We start from the raw sequence: 21012 nt of genomic DNA, 5'->3' as shown, positions 1-21012 counted from the left end.
CAGGTCCTCCTGACTGCAGGGCCGGTGCTCTATTCACTGCACTACCTAGCCACCCTGAATGGCCCAGAAATTTACATGGAGGGTGCATGCATTATTTACCACAGGTAAATAAATTGATATGCCTCATCCAGGAGCAAAGGCAGAATGGGTTTGACCATGAGTTCTCGATGAATCCGCATTGATCTTCTTAAATGGCTTTCCTTTTTATTCTTTTTTTGACTTATTTGGATTCTTCAGAATTTCATTTTTTGAGAAGCTCCCATGCTTCTTGAGAAGACTTCCTTGGTAGAATTTCAGTCCACTTTATCCCTCTTTAAGAGATTTTTTTAAGTGTAATATAAATTTCCAGTGTTTTAATATTCTTGTTACATTTATTTCAGTGTTAACTTGTTGGAGTCCTCAACTTTTGTACATCAGACAGCACAATTAAATGAAATAAATCAATCGATGAAGGATGAAAACTCTCGGTAAATAGTTGTTTTCTTATTTGTTTATCGAATGAATAAGGTTATAGTCCATGTAATTTAGAGTCTAGCAAAATTCATCCCGATTTTAAAAATGTGAAATTTATTTACACATCCTCATATGTTGACTCTGTTATTCATCATTATAGCTGACTAGCATTTTGTCTCCCCAGCATTTGAATATTCATAGAAGGATTCTTCCTATTTAATATTTAACGTGCCCTCCCACTTACTTTCCACCTTCCTGTTCTTCTAATAACTTTTATCTTGAATTTTCACAACTAATGCAAACCCCTTCTTGCTGCTGCTTCTCCTCTCCTATCTTGTACTGTACTATCCTCTTTTCTTCATCCTCATCAATATTTCTACTAACTTCTTCTATGTCCCTTATATCCTTTTGTAAATAACCTCCCTTTCATCACTTTCACTTAAATGTTTTTACCTGTATTCTCATGAATTGAACCTGGTTTTGCCTTGATATCATGAACTTTCTGGTAATCTTCTTCAATAATGGCTGTCCTTTTTCCTATTCCCTCTAAGTTATTAGATCAGGAGGAGGAATTAGCATACTCCATGCTCCCCAATCTCATTTCCAGTCCATTGCTTTACCACTATCACTCAATAACCTTTTCTTTTTTTTAAATTTGTGTCATTCCTTTTTCCCAGTCCTAGTTACTCTCTTAAGCTTCACTTGCTCCAGCAACTGCCTTTTGGATATTACAAAATTGTCAGAAATGTTGCAAAGAGAATTATTATTCAGGAATAGATTTGAATTAGATATCCTCTGAAGTCTCAGATTGGATATTTTTGACTTTGTAAGTCTGTATTTATTTATAATATATTTATATATTTTTTAACTCAAATGTAGTAGGCAGTATATGGATTACTTTATTTGGCTGATATAATAAAGAATTTCTATTTTTTTAATGTATGGTCAGCTATCAATTTTCTCTCCTAGTGGAACTCCAGGAAAGAAAGTATAATGGAAATACACAGATAATCCTTAAATCGCAATTAGTCAATGCCAGCTGTGTCTATCCCCTCAAACCTTCTGCCATTTAAAAAGTGGTGAGATGAGAAGAGAATCACAATGGAACCAGACTCTCCATTATCAGACCTGCATTCAAAGCAGAATGTCTCCATTTGTTTTCTGCATCCTTGTGCCATCTTTATCCTCCTATGGTCAGCATATCCTTGCAGAACACCTCCTAATTTCCTACTTCTTTTTTTCCAGACAAACTAGTCTTGATAATAGGGTGGCTCTGCTACTACCTCTCCTGCCCTCATCCTTATTCATCCCATTCCACTTTCCTTCATTTCTTTGTCTGTTTCATCATACCCCTTTCATTAAGAAGTTACACTACATTCTTTTCCACTAATTTTACTTCCTTCTACTAACTGAAATCTGCCTTTATGCTGAGTTTTCTGTATATCTGGCTAATGTTTATAACCCCTTCCCCTGTCCCACAGGACCTTAAGTCAGTTTTCTCCACTGCTCCTGTCACCACCATTCAACAACGTCTCCTTTGAAGGTTGTATACCATAGTCTTTCCAAGACTTTGTCCCTGTCATCTGGAAGGATATCCAGTCATTCTCCAAACAAGAAGAAAATCATCATTCCAGAAAGAATGCCTTATGTAGTAGAAAGAATGATGGATTTAGTATTAGGGGACGGAAGTTCTTATCCTTTATGTGCTATTTATTACTTATATAATTGAGTCACTTCCAATTTCTGGGTCTTAGCTTCTTCATCTGCAAGATGAGATTAGAATAGACATTCTTTAAAGTTCCTTCCATGGCTAAATCCCATTATCCATAATTTGGGAGCGTGATGCACAATTTTCTTCTCTTTTCTTATCCAGATCATCCTCAGAGACATCAGTATTCATGTTTCATCAATCCTTCTATATCTTGTGCTAACAATTCCTTAAAATCATCAGAGCTTATTATGTCCCCTTTATTGCTACCATTCATTAAGTGATCAAAACTTAGAACTCACCATTTCTCAAAATTGTATTATAATCAAAATCCTAAATTCTAAAGTTGAACTTCCCTGGTGACAATTTTGTATCATTTCTAGCATCTAGTTCTACCATTTGTTTACCATCTTCAATATTTTTCTTCCTTAGTCTGCTCTATTCTCCAGTCTATGAACCCTATTCTTACCTGATTTCCTTTCCTATTTAGACTGGTTTCTGTATGTGATCACTTCAATTACTCGTGCAACTCCATTCTTGAATCCATTGCCCCCCTTTCCCCTTTGAACATTTGTCATTTTTTCCAGCTAATTCTCAATTCCTCTTAACTCTTACTGTCTTCTTCTTCCACTCCTAAAGCTGCACTACCATACATTGCCATTGGAAACCATCAAATGCTGCTTTTTGAGTTCTCTTAAAATGTATCTTCTTTATATAAACTTGGGACATCATTACTGTACAAAAATATTGTATTTCTTTTGTGGTAAGCACTTAATATTTATTTAATATATTATTTTTCCCAGTTACACATGAAAAAACAACTTTTAACATTCATTTCTAAAACTAACAATTCCAAATTCTCTCCCTTCCTTCCTTCCAAATCCCCACCATTGAGAAGGCAAGCAATTTGATAGTTTATACACGTGTAGTCATGCCAAACACTTCCATAATAGTTATATTGTGAAAGACTAACTGTATTTCCCTCTATCTTATTCCCTCCTTATTTATTCTATTCTCTTTCTCCTTTTACCCTGTTCCTCCTCAAAAGTGTTTTGCTTCTTCCCCCCCTCCCCTCCCCCCTACCCCCCCCCTCCCCCTCCCTCTCCCTCCCTCTCCCTCAAAGACTCCTGAGTTAATCAAAAGGTTAAATTATTTTCACATTGTTTAAGAAGGCAGGGAGTTTTAGTTTTAGTTTTCTAGAAGCATTTCTGTCCAAATTGTTAAAACAAAATTGCCTTGGGGTAAAGCTGTAAGCTTCAGTTAATTTGGAAAATAAGCATCTTCTGTGAAACTGCTTCTTAACTTCTGATGATGAATAAACAAGGTATGATGGTGCCTACTGTACCATCACTTATTCTCAACATCACTGAAGTAGATAGATAGAAAGTAAATATTAACTTTGATTTTTTTTTTTTGGTAAGCAAACAGATTATGTATGGAGAAGTTGTGCCTTTAATGTTGAATAGTATTTTTATATAACAACAATGCAAAGGGTTATGTAGTACAGTTAAAATGATGTGCTTTTTAAATTTCGAACAAGAATTGGGTTATGTAAAGCAAACTCAAAAATATCCAACTCTCCTTTTAGTTCAGTATGACTAAAACAGTTCATGGATAAGAGGATTTTCCTAGTTTCCTTTGTGTATCTGGATCATTTTCTGTTTATTATTTTTACTGGAAACCTTGCATCCAGTGTAGAGAAAAGATAATTGCTTATATGGATTGCTATATTGCATTTTTAGTATTTACAAACATTTATTTGTTTAAAAACCCCCAAACTATTCATATATATTATTCTTAATTCTTTTCTTTCTGATTAAGAGTAAGTGAGTAACTCTCTCTCTTGAACCACCTGACTACTACCTAGGTTTTTTCAGCCCAACTGCTATTGCAAAAAGGGGGAATGGGAGGAAAGAGTACGGAATTCTATAGAAGACTAGTTGATGTAAAAAAGCAATTAATGAAAGAATTTACCAATTTATTTTTCTTTGCCCTACATTAGACTATATTGCTTGATTTTCTTACCCCCACTCAATCCTCATTTTTAGAATGGATCCTGTTTACTACACAATATAATTTTAAAATTATTTTACAGTAATAAATTATATACTAATATGGTAAATCATAATAAATTATATCAATTTCACTTAAATTATTAGATAGCAATTTTCTTTTGATCTACAGATCAAATCCTGTCTTTTTGAATACCATTATAATATCTGAGTACATAAAATGAAACTCTTTTTGTCTTAAAAATAATGATTTTTAAAAATGTGATATGTTTAAATAAATTGAATCTTTTTTGTTAGTGGTTTTCTAGGCTGCTGGTGCTAAAGCTAGGGACTATTCATTGAAAGGACTCTTGGCCGATGGGCTGTAGGATCTTCAGCTGTTGCTGGGCAGAAGTGCTGCTAAATGAAGGCACATAATGAGAAGTAACAGTGTGATCCCTGAATACAGGGAATTCTGGAACTAAAAGTGTGTATGAACTTAAGCCCCTCAGGCTCTCCTTACTTAGTCACAGTGCTAATGGGAAGCACCATGAACTCTGCCAGAGTCATAGTCCTCTGAAAGCACCAGGATTCTATGAGCTAGCATGAAACTTAGCCAACATAACACTTTGAAAAATGTGTTCAGTTTTATTAAGAATATTTTATTTAGTATTTAGATACGGTTTCAGGACAAAACAGTATTGACTTTTATGGACATCTTTGCTTTGAAACCAGCAAACATCACTGATAATGTTTGTAAATACACTGTATTCCTACACTACTTTGGTATAATAGACATATTTGAATGTGATTTTGATAAAATTCCAGGATCCACTCAAGCCTGTGTTAATATGAGATTTTCTATATCCAATAAATATTGTTATAACAAACTTTGTTTATAAAAAAAAATTTGTCTCAGTATGGTTATGACAAACAATAGTGATACATCTAGCTTTGTGTAATAATATTTCTGAAAAGTTGTGCAAATGAAATAGTTTTAAATACACTAGAGTTTTCTATTTAAAGGATCCCTGGAATAAATTCTTTTGTAAAGCATATAATTATTTTGAAATGTGAATTTCTTTTATGGAAGGATTTTTATATATTGGATTTAATAGTCCAGTCTGTGCCTGAACAAGAGTCCTTTCTAAAACAGTAAAGAGAAATCTGTTACCTCCTGAAGCAGCCAGTTCCAATTTTGTGCAGCTTTAATGGTTAGGAAGTTTTTACCCTATATATCAAACTTGAATCTGTCTCTCTCCAAGTTCCATCCATTTTCTTATTCTGGTGCCTTTTGGGGAGTGGAGCTGGGGAGCTAGGCTCTTATGCCCATCTTCTTGGATGGCATACAAGAACTCCAGATTTTGGGGGAGAACCTGAAATCCCATCTTAGTTACCTTTCCCTAGCCTTAGTCATCTGTAAATTTGTTGAGGCATGGCATTATATCTCTCATCTAAATCACTGATAAAATGATTGCTGCTAATCAAAGACTCTAAATACTCTGATAGAGACTTCTCTTGAAGTTGAACTAGACCTATTAATGACTATTCTTTAGGTCTAGTAATTTAATTAATGCTGAATTAACTCTTTATCTGCTTGAAAGTGAGAATTGTTCTGGGGTTTGTTTTTTTTTGGCCTGGCACATAATAGTTCCTATTAGTTAATTATCTAACCTGTGTCTCTCAGGATCTTGTCCATAAAGATAGAACAAAAGATGTTGTTGAATGTTTTGTGAAGGTATATTGTATAACACCATATATTGTGTCTAGATATATTTTATTTACAGCAGTCTTTTAATAAGTCTAATAATATTCAAAAAAAGGACATGAGGTTAGGCTAGCAAGACCTATTTTTAATGAAGGTGTACTAGCTTTTAGTGATCATTGCTTTTATTTCCAAAGGTTCACAAATGATCTCTTTAATAATGTTATAGAATTTTGTCTATGCCAATGAAATCACATCTTTGCAATAAATAACAAGCAAATGAGATTAGAAGTTGCATTATTAAAGTTTTTAAGTTTGTAACTTGGAGTTTATTTTCCTATAGAAATAAAGGGGAAGTTACCAGGTACATCCCTAACAGTCTATTTAAACCATAATATAACTGAACATAATAGTACTAGTATCTCTGTGGAATCAAATAACAATTTGTAGTAGATATTCTTAACTTGGGGTCCCGTGAACTTGTTTCTTAAAATATTTTGTTGACTTAATTTCAGTATAATTGACTTTCTTTGTAAATCTATATATTTTATTTTATGTATTTAAAAATATTATTCTAAGAGCTCCATGAGTTTCACCAGACTGCCAGAGGGGGTCTGTGACACAAAGTTAAAAACCCCCAATTTATAAGCATTATTTCAATGAAAAAGTACATTTTAAATTCCTCTATGTGTTCTTCCATCCTCAGCTCTTAATCCCCCCTTTTCCATATTGGCCTGGCTTCAGGGAGATGAGTATGTGGGGATTTGTTCCTGGTGATACCTTGGTGGAGCTCAGGTTGAGAAGAGACCAACCACAAGTGGTTGTGACGTTAAGGGAGTGAAGGAGAAGAGAATTTGAATGGGGGGTTTGAAAGCAGCTTTTATGTGCTAGTTGTTTAAAAAGTTGAATTTTGATAAGTAAGTGCCATATACTCTCTCCCTGGCCCCCCTAACCTCCACCCCCCATGGTTAGGTGAAAGCTGTTGTTCATTTGTGTCCAACTCCTGATCCCCTTTTTTTTTGGGGGGGGTTCTTGGCAGAGATACTATAGTGGCTTGCCATTACCTTCTCCAGTGGTTTAAGGCAAACAGGTTAAATGACTTGGCCAGTGTCACACCAGCTAGTAAGTCTCAGCTCTAATTTGAACTCAGATCTTCCTGACTCCAGGCCCAGCGATCTATCCACTTGAGGGACTTAGCTGCACAGGAATGCAAATCCACAGGCTGCTTCTATAACTCACTACACTGTAGCTTTAAGAAAGTGTGGTAGTTTTTTGATGTTGTTAAATAAGAATTATAACACCAGCCCTGCCTACCTTTACAGGTTTGTTCTAAGGATCTGCTTCAGCTCAATAAATAAATGAGATGATAAATAGGAATTTACTTTGAAAGTCAAAAGTTTTCCAGAGGTAAGATGTTACTATTTTACATTTCTGTCATACTTTAGATAACTTTCCTTCCTACGAGATGATCTTCACTTCCAAAGTTAGGCTTGTTTTTGTTTCTAACCTTTATCTTGACCAATCTTCCTCCCACCCCACCCCCCTTCTTCAACTGCAGTATCTATCAAACAGAAACGGGTAGAAAATAGCCCACAGCTGAGAGCCACTAAAGTATCTCTTGGTGATCTGTAGGATAATAAAAATTACATAAAGGACTTGATTATTGTTGTGACATGTGAGATGGAACAGTTTGCCTCTCTGCCATTGCTGCTGAAAGTATACTCTTGGCAGATTAGACTATGTACTTCACAGTTCTTATCAAGGCTTGACTCTAGTTTTGAAGATTATACTAAGCCTAAAAGATACCAGGCAGTAGAGAAGTAAAATGTGTTGACACTGAAAAAGTCACCTGCTGTATTTACTATATGAGGTAATTTCATTGAGGGTGGGGGCTTTTTCTCATTGTATCCTCTTCATCCAATACACAGTGCCTTATACATTGTAGGCATTCAGTAAATATTTGTTGAATTGAATTGCTTATTCATAGTTGGTCACTGATGTACCTAAGGATAAGAAAAATATTTTTGCAGACATGTGATTTTTGAACTCAGGTTCTACCAATTATCTACCTCTGTGACCTTGGGCAAGGTGCTTAAATCAGAGGTCCTCCCATTTCATCTTGAAAAGAAGTTGCAATTGGGCTAGATGTTCTCTTAATAGTCTTCTAGCTTTAACATTATTATTATTTATTACTATTGTCTCTTATTCTATCAATTTAGGTTTGAACTGCACTTTGGGCGCAAGGTTAGATAGTTTTGATGGTATCTTAGTTACAAATCTCAAACTGATCTATAGTCAATATTAAGATATGCCTCTTTATTAATGCATCTCTTAAGTAGCTTTGACAACTGAGATGGGTAATTCTTTTAGATTCTAAAATTAAAAAAAATACTTTTTAAGGAAATAAAATGGCAAGGTACAATTTTGTGTCTTTCTAGCTAATTTCCTTTCACTTCATTTTGATTTTTAGTTTTCCAATATAGTTTCTAGTTCTTTGTGGTTCTGGGCCAAACTGAAAGTACTTTTGGGCAGATTATCTTGATTTAGCATTAAACAAACAAAAAAACCTTTGTAACAGCTCTGCCAGGTGGGCTAGTTTGGCTTCAAAGGCTACCACCTACTTATACATCAACCTTAAATGCTTCAGCAGTTGTGCTGTGGGGCTTGTCAGTTACCAGAACAACTTCAGTGGAAAACAGACTAGATGTCTGATGGTTCTTTGCTTTTTTCTTTGTGATCACTTGGAAATAGGAGAATGAAGGTACTACAGAACTTGCGACTCTTGGCCTCATTTTCCCTTCCCTCCTCTTAGTTTATGTTTCTTTTTCTCTTATTTTTAAAGTTGAGAGCTAAGTAGATTAATGTGGTTCATTGCCTGATTAAGTCAAATCGTTAGTCATTTATTAAGCACTATGTGCTAGGCACATGCTAAGCACTGTGATAAGGAAGAAAATAGTCATTGTTCTCAAGGGATTTATTGTCTAATAGGGGAGACAGCATGCAAACAACTTTGTACAAACAAGATATATACAGGATAAATTGGAGACAATCAGCAGAGGGAAGGCATTAGCATTAAGGGTGATTTGGGAAGGTATCCTGGAGAAGGTGAGGTGAGGTTTTAGCTAGGGCTTTAAGGAAGCCAGGAGGTGGAGATGAGGAAGGAGAATGTTCTCAGTTGAGTTGCTGTAGGAGTGTGTAGCAATTGTCAGCTTTTAGAAACTAACTCAGAAGATCATGCATCTATTAAATATAGCTTTCTACATAAAATGTTTAAAACTTTATGGAAAGATTTAAACTGCTTTCATTCTAGGGAGTGATAATTGTTTTAAAAATTGTGTTAAGGCAAGTCTAAGCTCACTGTAGTACACATGTAGAATCTATGATTTGCCTTAATTTTTACAATTATAAAACCATTTGTAATAAAATATTGGGAATAAAGACAAATAAAGTAGAGCTTAAGTTAATAGTTTTCGAACATTTTTTGCTCATGGCATAGTATTTTTTGTCACTAAGAATCTGGAAAGCTGTGGGAGAGGGGGCATGTGATTACAAATGTTAAATTCTATAGAATTGTGTGAGAGACTTGTGCATATGCATGCCCTATTTCAGGTGTATGTTCCATAGCTTCAAGGCACATCCAACGAAATTCTGGGGTGTAACCTTCAAAATCATTATACTAAGTGATTTAATTAAAGCTCTCAAAGTTTAGGATGCAATTTAGCTTCTTCCTCCATTTTTCTTTATAATTTTAAGTAACTAACTAAAGTTAGGTGGTAAATGAAACATAGCTTAAACATTTGGCTATAAAACTATATGACAGAACAATTCAAAAACATGTACCACAAACATAAAATAGCATATAGCATTCAACTCAGAGGAGTGAAAGCTTTAAAAGCATCTTTTAATCCTCATTAGTTAAATAGGGGCAGATGGTATCCACATTTTGCAGATAAGGTAGTAGAAGTATCAAAAGTTTTGGGGGTTTTTGGTCTTATATGAAAGATATTATCTAGAAAAACCTTATGAAGATGAAAATACCAGATTGCCTTGCTCATCTATTTTATTGATTATAAGGAACTATTTGTTGACATCTCAGGAGAATGTGAATTTATCTTAGGGAGGCCTGCTGGTTTGACTAGAAAATTTACTACATTCACACTGAATGGAGTTCTTCCTATCCTATAAAAATATAAAGATCTTAATTTTTCCCCTCAAGAAATTGTGCTTTCCTTAAAATTAATCATGTCCATACTTTGGAGATTTCTGAAAGCCTTCGTTTATCAATTTTCAAATCTTAAGACTTAGATTTATTCCTAAGCAATTTGACTAATCACTTCTAATGGAAATATATATTAACAATGCTTATAAAGAATTCTAGTTCACCTGTGCTGGTACAGTATCTTATTTTGAAGGAATTACAAGAAAAAAATGAGCCCACTAGCAAAAAAATAACATGCTTCCAACCATACATCATTCCTGGGATTCTTCCTCACCTTTACTTGAATATTTGTATTATGATAATCATCACCTCCCTTTTTTTTCCTCTGCTTCAGAAGCTTACTTTGTTGTTATTTTAACAACAACAACAATAATGATAGCTAGCATTTATGTAGCATTTTTAGGTTTGCAAAGTAGTTCATAAATATCTCATTTTACTCTCACACCAACCCTGGGAGGAGGGTGCTATTATTATCCCCATTTTACAGTGGAGGAAACTAAGGCAGAATGACTTGCCTAGGAAAAAAAATTATTTTTATTTCATTTCTCTTTAGTTAATGAGGTACTTCTTTTGACCTTATTCCTAAGCATTGGGGGCCGCTAGGTGGTGCAATGAATAGAGCACAGGCCCTGGAGTCAGAAGGACCTAAGTTCAAATGTGGTCTCAGACATTTAACACTTACTGGCTGTGTGACCTTGGGCAAGTCACTTAACCCCAATCGCCCTACCTTTCCCCCTCCAAAAAAAAAAGGCAAAAAAAGAATTGTACTGGGTTTTTTATTGCTAAGATGGGTAGTGAGAAGCACCTTGTTTGGCTTGGGAGCTATGATGAAAGATGTATTTGAAGGTCCTGGGTCTAATCTGTGGATGTATCTATTTCCTAGCTTTGTGCCTTTTTCATAGTGAGCCCCAAAAATGTTTAATTGGATTTTATTTCCATAGACATTTTTTGAGACTGGGATCCTAATTAGGAGGCTATTATAATCAGGGGAGGGTCTACGAGAGTAGGGGGTACTAGGTGGCACAGTGGATAGGGTGCCAGACCTGAAAATCAGGAATACTTACCTGCCAGAGTTCAAATCTGGTCTCATACATTTATTAGCTCTGTGACCCTGGGCAAGTCATTTAACCCTGTTTGCCTCAGTTCCTGAGGTGTGAAACGAATTGGAGAAGGAAATGGCAAGCCATTCCAGTATCTTTTCAAGAAAACCCCAAATGGGGTCATGAAAAGTCAGACACAACTGAAACAACTAACAACTACGAGGGAAGAGGAAAAATTCAAGAGATGTTATATAGAATAACAAAACTTTAATAGCTGGTCTAGGAGGGTTCTTACTGAGATACATGGTGTTTTCTTTAGCTGCTTTTTGGAAAGCAATTCGACAAATATTAAAGTAGATACTTTGGTATGGCACTAGCAAGATCAGGATATTCCACTCTTTTGCAGTCATACTAATTTTAAGCTGAAAAATTCCAGAACAACAAAAGCAAATACTATTCTTGCCTTAGAGCTAGCATAAAGTCTGAATCTCTTTACGTCAAGGATAACCCCGGCCTTTGCTTATGGGTAGTGACTGGTCATTTGATAATGTAGTTCCTTATAGAACCCCTCTGCCCCCCCCCCCCCCAGTTTGCTAACATCTACCACACCCAGCAATTTAGGAAAATGGCTATTTCTGTTAACTGTGTATCTTATCTTTATCCCCATAGTCATTTCTGAACAGCAAAGGATGAGAAATAACCTGGGTAAATAAATTCCCAATGGATATTTTAAAAATATTTAAACCATAGCTGAAAGCTTTGTTGCTCATGAGGAAGGTAGTAAGTTTTTGTAGCAGAAGATTCTCTGTATTCTGCTAGTGATTTGCTCTGTCGACACTTGATACCCCTATTCTGTGGGATGGTTGTGAATTTGAAAAATCCTTTTAGATCAGTGGTGCATCTTGAGCTCAGTAGATTTCATCTTGCATTTGCTTTATTTTATCCTTATACCCTTGCTTTGGTGTTAAATATTACAAATATAGTGATCCAGTTTTTAGCTTTAGCATTGTTTCAAGAGATCTGCATTTTATTTTATATGTATTTTTCTTATTTGTTTTATTGATACCTTTATGTCACATTCATTTCCTCATACCTGCCAGATCCAATTTCTTTCCCCAATCAACCCCAAATCAAACTTTCCTTGTAACAAGTAAAAATCATTTTGACAGATTAACTGCATCGACAATGTCTGCAGCATTCCACACTGGTAGCCCCCTTTGCTTCAGTGAGAAGAGGAAAGTGTATAATCTGTTCTCTGGTATCAGAAACTTGCATTTTAGATGATTGAAATCTGATTATTTTTTTGTTGTTTGAATGATAAATATGTGAAAAGTCAAGATTTAATATGCTGAAAAAAGTATGTCTTTTAAGAATATATTTGGTTTGGGAATCTGTTTGATTGAAATGTGCAACCTAGAGAATGGAAGAATATGATTCACTATTATGATTGAAATATTTTTTTTTGCTTCTTTTCAGGACATTGATGCAGGACATTAATTTTAAAAATGAATATATCTAGTATTGCGTTAAGAGTGGAAACTTGGCTTTCCTCTGCATGGCATATTAAAGTACCCATGACATGGCTAGAAGCTTGTATTACTTGGATTCAAGAAGAAAATACTGATGTGAGTTTGACTCAGGCTCAAATTAATAAACAAGTATTTGACCAATGGCTTCTTACTGATCTAAGAGATTTGGAGTATCCTATTTTACCTGATAAGATTTTGGAAGTTCCAAAAGGAGAGCTAAGTGGTTTTTATTCTTTGCAGATTAATTCATTGGTTGATGTAAGTCAGCCTGTGTATTCCCAGTTACAAAAATTGAGAGGACTGAACAGGTCAAATGACCAAGTAACAGCTGAAACACAAACATCCTTGAAGCCTTGGGAAGCAAATCCTACACGAATGCTAATGTTGCAGATAACTGATGGAGTCAGGCAAATACAGGGCATGGAATATCAACCCATTCCAGCTCTTCATCAAACTCTTCCTCCAGGTACAAAAATTCTCATTCATGGAAATATTTCTTACCATCTTGGTGTTCTTTTGCTAAAACCAGAAAATGTGAAGGTGCTAGGGGGTGAAGTGGATGCTCTTGTTGAAGAACATGCCCAAGAAAGAATACTTGCAAGACTAATTGGAGAGCCTGATTCTTTAACTTCAACGAGACCAAATCACAGCCAGTGCATTCCTGCACTTGAAGATGGATTAGAACCAGCATTAGAACTTTCAGATGCAGAACTCCTAGCAAGCCTTGATGAAAATGATGAGTTAATAGTGGTCAATAATGACTCTCCTTCAGAAAGTGGGTATTTTAGCAAAAGTTGTATTTCAAACACTATCAGCAATGTAACTACTAGCTCAGGACTTTCTGTCATTTCACCAAGAAGAGATGAAGACCTACCAAATCCATCTGTAAATTTCACTGAAGGGGATTTAGATGATTTTTCACTAGAGGATGTCTTGTTTTTAGAGGAAACTGTCCGGAAGGAGCTTCAGGAGACAGAAGAAAGGAATTCATTAACATTGAACAGAGGCAGTGACAAAAATATAGAGAGACATTCACAGAAACCTAATATTACAGAGGATTTTTCTCGGGTTAATACAAATGAAAAAAATGTTCAGAATGAAAGGATTTTGTTTGAACAAATAACCAGTAAAGACAAATCTTTTAGTTATCTCTCTGTTAGAAATCAAAATCCCAGCAGTATTTTGTCATTTGAAAATAATGTACACCTGCCCCACGATTTCTTAGTTAAACATAAGAACTCAGAAACATATGAGAAAATTAAACCCCCCATTAGCAATTTAGAAAACTGTATAATAAATGATAAGACACTGAAAACCAAACTGGTTAATGTACCAAAGCTAGTTTCAGAAATCAGTAATGAAAGCAATTATATATATCCCTGTTCTTTAATACCATTAGAAAACAACATGGATCGAATTTCTGTTGCTGTTGATTTGGATTCTCCACCTTTTACTTATATTTCTGTCCTGTTAGCCAGAAATCTCAATGAAGTGACAACTGTGAAAGTCAAAGCATTTATTGTAACCTTAACTGGAAATCTCTCACATTGCGGTGGCTTTTGGAGTATAACTGCAAAAATTTCTGATGGTACAGCATATCTAGATGTGACTTTTGCAGATGAAATACTAACAAATATGATTGGGTTTTCAGTATCAGAAAGGAAACAGTTAAAAAAAGATCCTGTTCAGCATAAAAAATTCCAGGAAGGTTTACAGAAATGTCAGAGAGCTCTAATAGACTTGTGCTGTCTGATGACCATTACATTTAATCCTTCCTTATCTAAAGGCATAGTATCAGTTCTGCAAGATGTAGATATGGAAGACCTACAAAACTTAAAGAGACGCTTGAATAAGTAACCTCAATTTTGAATAAATAACCTACCAAAACAATAATAGAAAATAACTGAAAGCACTCCATATTTTTAGGATTTGATCTAAAATACAAATGTTAACATCTTAAATGTTCTCTTGTATTTCATTTTTGGGAATAAAAGGAGTTAAAGATCCAAAACTAATTTTGGTGTAATTAAAAAACCCTAGCAAACCTGTTTTAAGTTTAGGGGAAGAAAAGATAACTGAAAGATTGTTAAAGTTTAGACAAGAAGCTGGTTTTTTGTTATCCATCACTTCTGAGATCATTCCTAATTTGTCAACTGAAATGATTTCTGAAGTATTGTATTAATGTCCAGTGCTGGGTTGTATTAATACAAAATTGAAAATCAAAAGTAAAATAGGTTAGTTCTAAATTATTTAATATTTTAAAAGAAATTGCCTGTCTTTTCTTAAAGAAAATGGATATAATTTCAGGATACCAAAAGCTGGTTTTCAGATTTAAGCTATTGTCTTGATTTTTAGCTTTCTTATTCTTGTTTTTGTGAAAATGAAAGGTAAACTTTACAGTGTTACATATGAAAAAGAGTAAATTATTACAGAACCTTATTTTGAAAGATATTCTATTTTCAAATGGTACTGAAAAGTTAATATTCAAATTCAGGGGGTGCTAGCATGTTTGGATAAAAATAAGCTTTTCGTCTCTGTTTATAGGTGGTGCTGACTAAACTAAAAATTACAAAAATACACATGAATTTGCTGAGAATTTTTTTCACCTTTTCAGTTTCCTATGATAACCTTCATTTTTAAAAGAGAAAATAATCTTTTTGAACTTTATAAATGTGATGCTTTAATTTTAAAACATTGACTATATAATAAGAAATTTAAAAAAACCCAGTTTCTTTTTAAGTTTTTTTAATTGGAGTAAAATTTTAACAATTAACTCTTTAAACAGGTCATTTTAACCTCCTGATTTGGTTAGATTTGCGTTAACTAAAATATCATCATCAATAGTGTGTTCATATACTATTGTTTCCTAACTTTGTAGTGATCACTGTAGTGGTGGCTTATAGGCTAAACTATTGAGAGTATAAGAAAGTGTCTCAGGTAAAGTCCACTTCCTGGTGCTGAATTTTGTGCCAGATAAGTTAAATTTGGGCATACAATGATTTCGCATAACTTCTGACCAAGTAAGTAAATGTTGTGTCTCCTATTAGTAGTGTACTGTGCTAGATGTTAGAAGAGAGGGAAAGATAAAATGAGATTGTCTAATTTTATACCTTCATTTTCAGATTAAGGAAGTTGAGGCTCAGAGAGATTAGGTGAATTGCCCAGGGATATATATGTAGTAAGTGACTGAGGTAGGATTGAAATCCAGATCTTTTGAATACAAATCACTCGACCACACTATCACTATCCCTACCTCTTTAAAGGAGTTTGTAACTGAGTGGAGGTGATGAATACATAGTGACTGTCAATTTATCATGTCACCAGTAGTTAATATGCCAAATAAACTTGCTTAGGAAAATGATTTCTCAAAATTTGCTTTTTAACAAATTTCAGCAATTGCCTTTGGCTTTCAGGTATGTTTTGGGGACTCCTTTTCAATTTTGCCTGCCTTACAGTATTGTAAGTACATGACAAAGAAATAGCTGTCACACTTTATAGTGCATGTATTCCTGGAGTCAATATAAAGCTTTTTAATAAGTAAAAATATATATATATATCAAGAGAGTTTGTTATTTCAAGGAATCTGATGGTAAATATTTTATAAAGCAGAAATATTTTTATAAAGTAGATTATCATCCCTCTTCTCTGCCAGTTAATATTTTGTAAATTGGAATTTATATGTATTGGGGTTGTATAACCTGGTATATTCATATTCGTGCTATTCCTAACCATTAGAGCTTTTTAATATTCACAAATCTGGAAAAGGAAATACATTGCTCTGTATTTGCAAATGCCTTGACCTTCAAGTGACCAAGGTACAGTTTAAGAGCCAGAGGAGATAACTAAGGGAAAGGATACAGAGGAGGAAAATAGTGAGATTTTAAAAATACAGCTATTGCTCTCTGGAAAATGCTTTTTGTATATAGGAGAATACAAAATGTGAAACTTAACTGAAATAAAGCTGCTTAGTTGTTAGTCAAATTTTATCACCAGTGAAAAGACCCATGCCTAGTATGTACCTCCACAACACAGTGTCAGTTATTTAGCATATTCAATATATTTAAATTCTCTTGGGATCCCCATTTCCCCTACTGTGGCCTCCAATTTGATCTCACTTCTGCATGCCGTTCCCTTCTCTAGAGGTTCTATCGTCCAAACAGCTTCTAAACTGGTTTGTCCATGTCATTTCTCTATTCAGTAAACTCCCAGTGGCTCCCTGCTTACTCTTGGGTCAAATATAACTCCTCTGATGTCTAAATTCTTCACAAGCTGGAGCCAGCCTCCTCTTCTAGCCTTATTGTGTATCAGTCCCTTTTCAGACCTCTGTGTCCTAGCCAAACTGGCCATTTTATTTGCCATAGATCGTTTAATCTTCCCTGTAAGTTTTTACACGAGCTGTTTCCCTTGCTTATAATGTACTCTGCTTACCTCTGCCTCATTTTCCTCCAAAGCACACCTCAAAGGCCACTTTTTCTAAAAAAAAAAAATTGTTCTTAGTTTCCAACATTCCCTTCCCATAAGATTTAAAATTTTCTTCCCATCTCCCTCTACCCCATGACAGCACATAATTTGATAGAGGCTCTACATATATATTCATATTTTCAGTCATATTGTAAAGAAGAATTAGAACCAATGAAAGAAACCAAAAGATAGAAGAAACAAAGAAGAAGAAAAAGAGCAAATAATATCCTTCAATCTGCATTCAGACTCCATAGTTCTTTCTCTAAATGTGGACAGCATTTTCCATCATGAGTCCTTTGGAGTTGTCTTGGATCCTTGTATTACTAAGAAAAGATAAGTCTGTCAAACTTAGTCATCACACAGTGTGGCTGTTACTGTGTACAATGTTCTTCTGGTTCTGCTCACTTCACTCAGCATCATTTTGTTCAAGTGTTTCCAGGTTTTTCGGAAGTCTGCTTTCTCATCATTTCTTGTAGAACAACAGTATTCCATTACATTCATATACTATGCTTGTTGAGGCATTCCCGAATTGATCAGCATCTCCTCAATTTCCAATTCTTTGCCACCATTAAAAGAGTTGCTATAAATATTTTTGTACATGTGAGTCCTTTTCCTATCTTTATGATCTGTTTGGGATACAGCTTTGCAAGTGGTATTGTTGGGTTTTATAGCCCTTTGAGCATAGTTCCAAATTGTTCTACAGAATAGCTGGGTCAGCTCACAGCTTCACCAATGCATTAGTGTTCCAATTTTCCCACATCTCCAGCATTTATCGTTTTCCTGGTTTGTCATGTTAGCCAATCTGATTGGTATGATGTGGTACCTCAGAGTTCTTTTGATTTGTGTTTCCCTAATCAATAGTTATTTAGAGCATTTTTTCATCTGACTAGAGATAGCTTTAATTTCTTCACCTGAAAACTGCCTTGTTCATATTCTTTGATCATTGATAAATTGGGGAATGACTTATAATAAATTAGATTCAGTTCTCTGTATATTAGAAATGAGACCTTTATTAGAGACACTGGTTGTAAAAATTCCCAGTTTTCTGCTTCCCTTCTAATCTTGGTTGCATTGACTTTATGCAAAAACTTTTCAATTTAATTTAATCAAAATTATCGATTTTGCATTTTACAATGTTCTCTATCTCTTGTTTGGTCACAAATTCATCCGTTTTCCATAAATCTGACAGGTAAACTCAAATGTCACTTCTTACATGAGACCTTACCTGAGTCCCATATGCATCCCATCCTGATAGCAATTTTGGCCTCCTTATTGCTATCCACTTTACTGACTCTTGGTGCCGAGACCAGGTCCTGAGGGATTTAATAAACTCTGTTTTGGAACTGCTGTTTTGGGGTTTAGCACTTTTGATGGGTGAGTACAAGGTCACATGACCGCATGTATGACAGACAGGCTACTGCTTGTATGCTCTGTTCTCCCACTCACTTCTATCTCTTGTTCTGGGAACAGTAATCAAGTCACTGCCATGTTCCTTCTTTCAGTTGATTACTGTGTATTGGAAGAGAGCATGTCAATCAACTGTCTTATTCATTATCTTTTGACTATTTAGACCAAAACATTCTTCCTTGACCATCTCTTTCCAGGGATGGGCAACCTGCATCCTCAAGGCCACATGTGGCTGTGTAGGTCCTCAAGCATAGCTTTTTGACAGAATCCAAACTTGATGAAACAAATCCACTTAAAAGGATTTATTCAGTAAAACTTGGACTCAGTCAAAAGGCTGCACCCAAGGACCTAGAAGACCACATGTACTTCAAAGCCTCAGGTTCCCCACCCCTGCTTTAGATCATATGTGTTATTTGACAATATGTCTAGTTCCCCTATTAGATTGTAAACTCCTTGAGTACAGAGACTGGCTTGATTTTCTGTTTGTAGGGTTCATATTTAGCATAGTATTCCTTGTAAATTTTGTCATTTGATCCTCATAATAACCCTGAAAAGTAGGTGCCATTAGAAACTGCAGCAGTCCAAGAATATGTGACTTGCCTGGTATCACACAGCTAGTAAGTATTTGAGGCAGTATTTGAACACCTTAATTCAAGGATCATTGCTTTATCCACTCCATCCCTAGCTGCCCTTGCATATCTAAGGATTATCTCCCCTAATAATATAAGCTTTTTGAAGGGGAGGACCTGTTTCCTTTTGCTCTTTATATCTCTAGTGCCTGGCACATAATAGGTACTTGAATGCTGATTGACAGAAATTTGTGTTTAAATATGTTCTTTAACAAAAACATTAAACTCAGGTATGAGAGAGAGAAGAATAATAGTGTCAAAAGATGTTAAATAGGGGTGGAGCCAAGATGGTGGCATAGAAGCAGGAAAACTCCTTGAGTTCCCCCCGTAACCGCCTCAAATACCTATAAAATATGACTTAACAAATTTTAGAGCTACAGAACCCACAAAGTGACAGAAACAAATCTCCCACTAAACACAGCCTGGCAGGCAGAAAAGAAGGATTCATTGCAGCATGCTGGGAGCCTGTGGTTTTAGCCCCAGGGCAGCCCCAACCAGTAGCTGCAGCAGACGGATAGTGGATCACCAGCAGCAGTGGTCGATTCCAGAATTATCAACCCACAAATGTCAAAGAAAAAGTGAGAGGTCATTGTAGAATTCTGTTGGAACTGGGGGGAATGGAGGAACAGGTCCAGCCCCTGCCCCCAGAGCTAGAAGTGGCAGAGGTGTGGTGGCCCTGCAACCACCTCCAAGTGGCTGCTTCAGAACGCCTGGCCTACAGATTATAGGGGGACCAAGTGAACATTCAGAGGGTAATCGCTCCTGCTTTAACCTGCCTGAATCTGGATTGTGGTCTTCGGTGGTGGTCCTGAGGTGTGTGACCAGTGAGCCAGAGTTTGTGGGGGCTGCAGAGACAGCGCCCTCCTAATAGCTCCAGTAGCTGCAAAAACCACAGCAATTTGGGACAAGGCTCTCCCTGCTGGAAGCAGAGTTCTACCATGGCAAAGAGCTCAAAAGTCAAGTAATTGATTGGCAACATGAGCAAGCAAAGCAAACACAGGAATCCAACTTTAGATTCCTTTTTGGGGTACAAAAAGGATCAAAGCATAAAACAGGAGGAAGACAATGAAGTCAGAACTCCTGCACCCAGAAAAATATGAATTGGTAACAGGCCATAGAGGTGCTCAAGAAGGATTTTGAAAACCAAATAAGAGAAGGGGAGGAAAAATTGGGAAGAGAAATGAGAATGATGCAAGAAATTCATGAAAAGAGAGTCAACAACCTGACTGAAGAAAATAACACCCTAAAAAATAGATTAACTCAAATGGCAAAAGAGGCCCAAAAAGCCAATGAGGAGAAGAATGCCTTAAAAAGTCGAATTTGCCAGATGGAAAAAGAGTCTCAAAAGCTCACTGAAGAGAATCATTCCTTCAGACTTAGATTGGAGCAAATGGAAGCTAGCCAACTTTATGAGAAGTCAAGAGACTATTAAACAGATCCAAACAAATGAAAAAATAGAAGGCAATGTGAAATACCTCATTGGAAAACTAGTGGCCTGGACAATAGATCCAGGAGAGATAATTTAAAAATTATTGGACTACTGGAAAGTCATTACAAAAAAGAACCTAGAAATCATCCTCCAAGAAATTCTCAAGGAAAATTGCCCTGATATTTTAGAACCAGAGAGCAAAATAGAAATTGAAAAAATTCACTGATCACCTCTTGAAAACGATCCCAAAAAGAAAACTTCTAGGGATATTATAGCCAGGTTCCAGACTTTCTAGATCAAGGAAAAAATATTACAAGCAGCCAAGAAGAAACAATTTGAATATTGTGAAACACATTCAGGATAACACAGGATCTAGCAGCTTCTACATTGAGGGATTGAAGGGCTTGGAATATGATATTCCAGAGGTCAAAGGAACTGGGA

The 21012-nt window shown here is 35.6% G+C and overlaps 1 protein-coding gene across 5 annotated transcripts in view; it reads left to right on the top strand.

Moving 5' to 3' along the window:
• RMI1 (RecQ mediated genome instability 1) overlaps window positions 1-20341 on the top strand; it is a 26430-nt gene extending 6089 nt beyond the window's left edge. For 3 of the 5 annotated variants that reach the window (XM_069105099.1, XM_069105097.1, XM_069105100.1), the window contains 2 exons: window positions 7180-7264; window positions 12593-20341. In XM_069105099.1, the coding sequence (XP_068961200.1) occupies window positions 12622-14502 (1881 nt within the window). In that variant the 5' untranslated portion in view covers window positions 7180-7264; window positions 12593-12621 and the 3' untranslated portion in view covers window positions 14503-20341. The remainder of the gene's footprint in view (window positions 1-7179; window positions 7265-12592) is intronic. The other 2 variants (XM_069105108.1, XM_069105101.1) reach the window with 1 other exon arrangement.
• The last annotated feature ends 671 nt before the right edge of the window (window positions 20342-21012 follow it).

The sequence above is a fragment of the Petaurus breviceps genome, unplaced genomic scaffold, assembly GCF_028583685.1.
Source record: "Petaurus breviceps papuanus isolate PSGF00001 unplaced genomic scaffold, PetGlider_PUasm1.0 138, whole genome shotgun sequence".
Classification (NCBI taxonomy): domain Eukaryota; kingdom Metazoa; phylum Chordata; class Mammalia; order Diprotodontia; family Petauridae; genus Petaurus; species Petaurus breviceps.
Note: the sequence above shows the minus strand (reverse complement) of the source record. Positions and strands in the feature narration are given on the sequence as shown.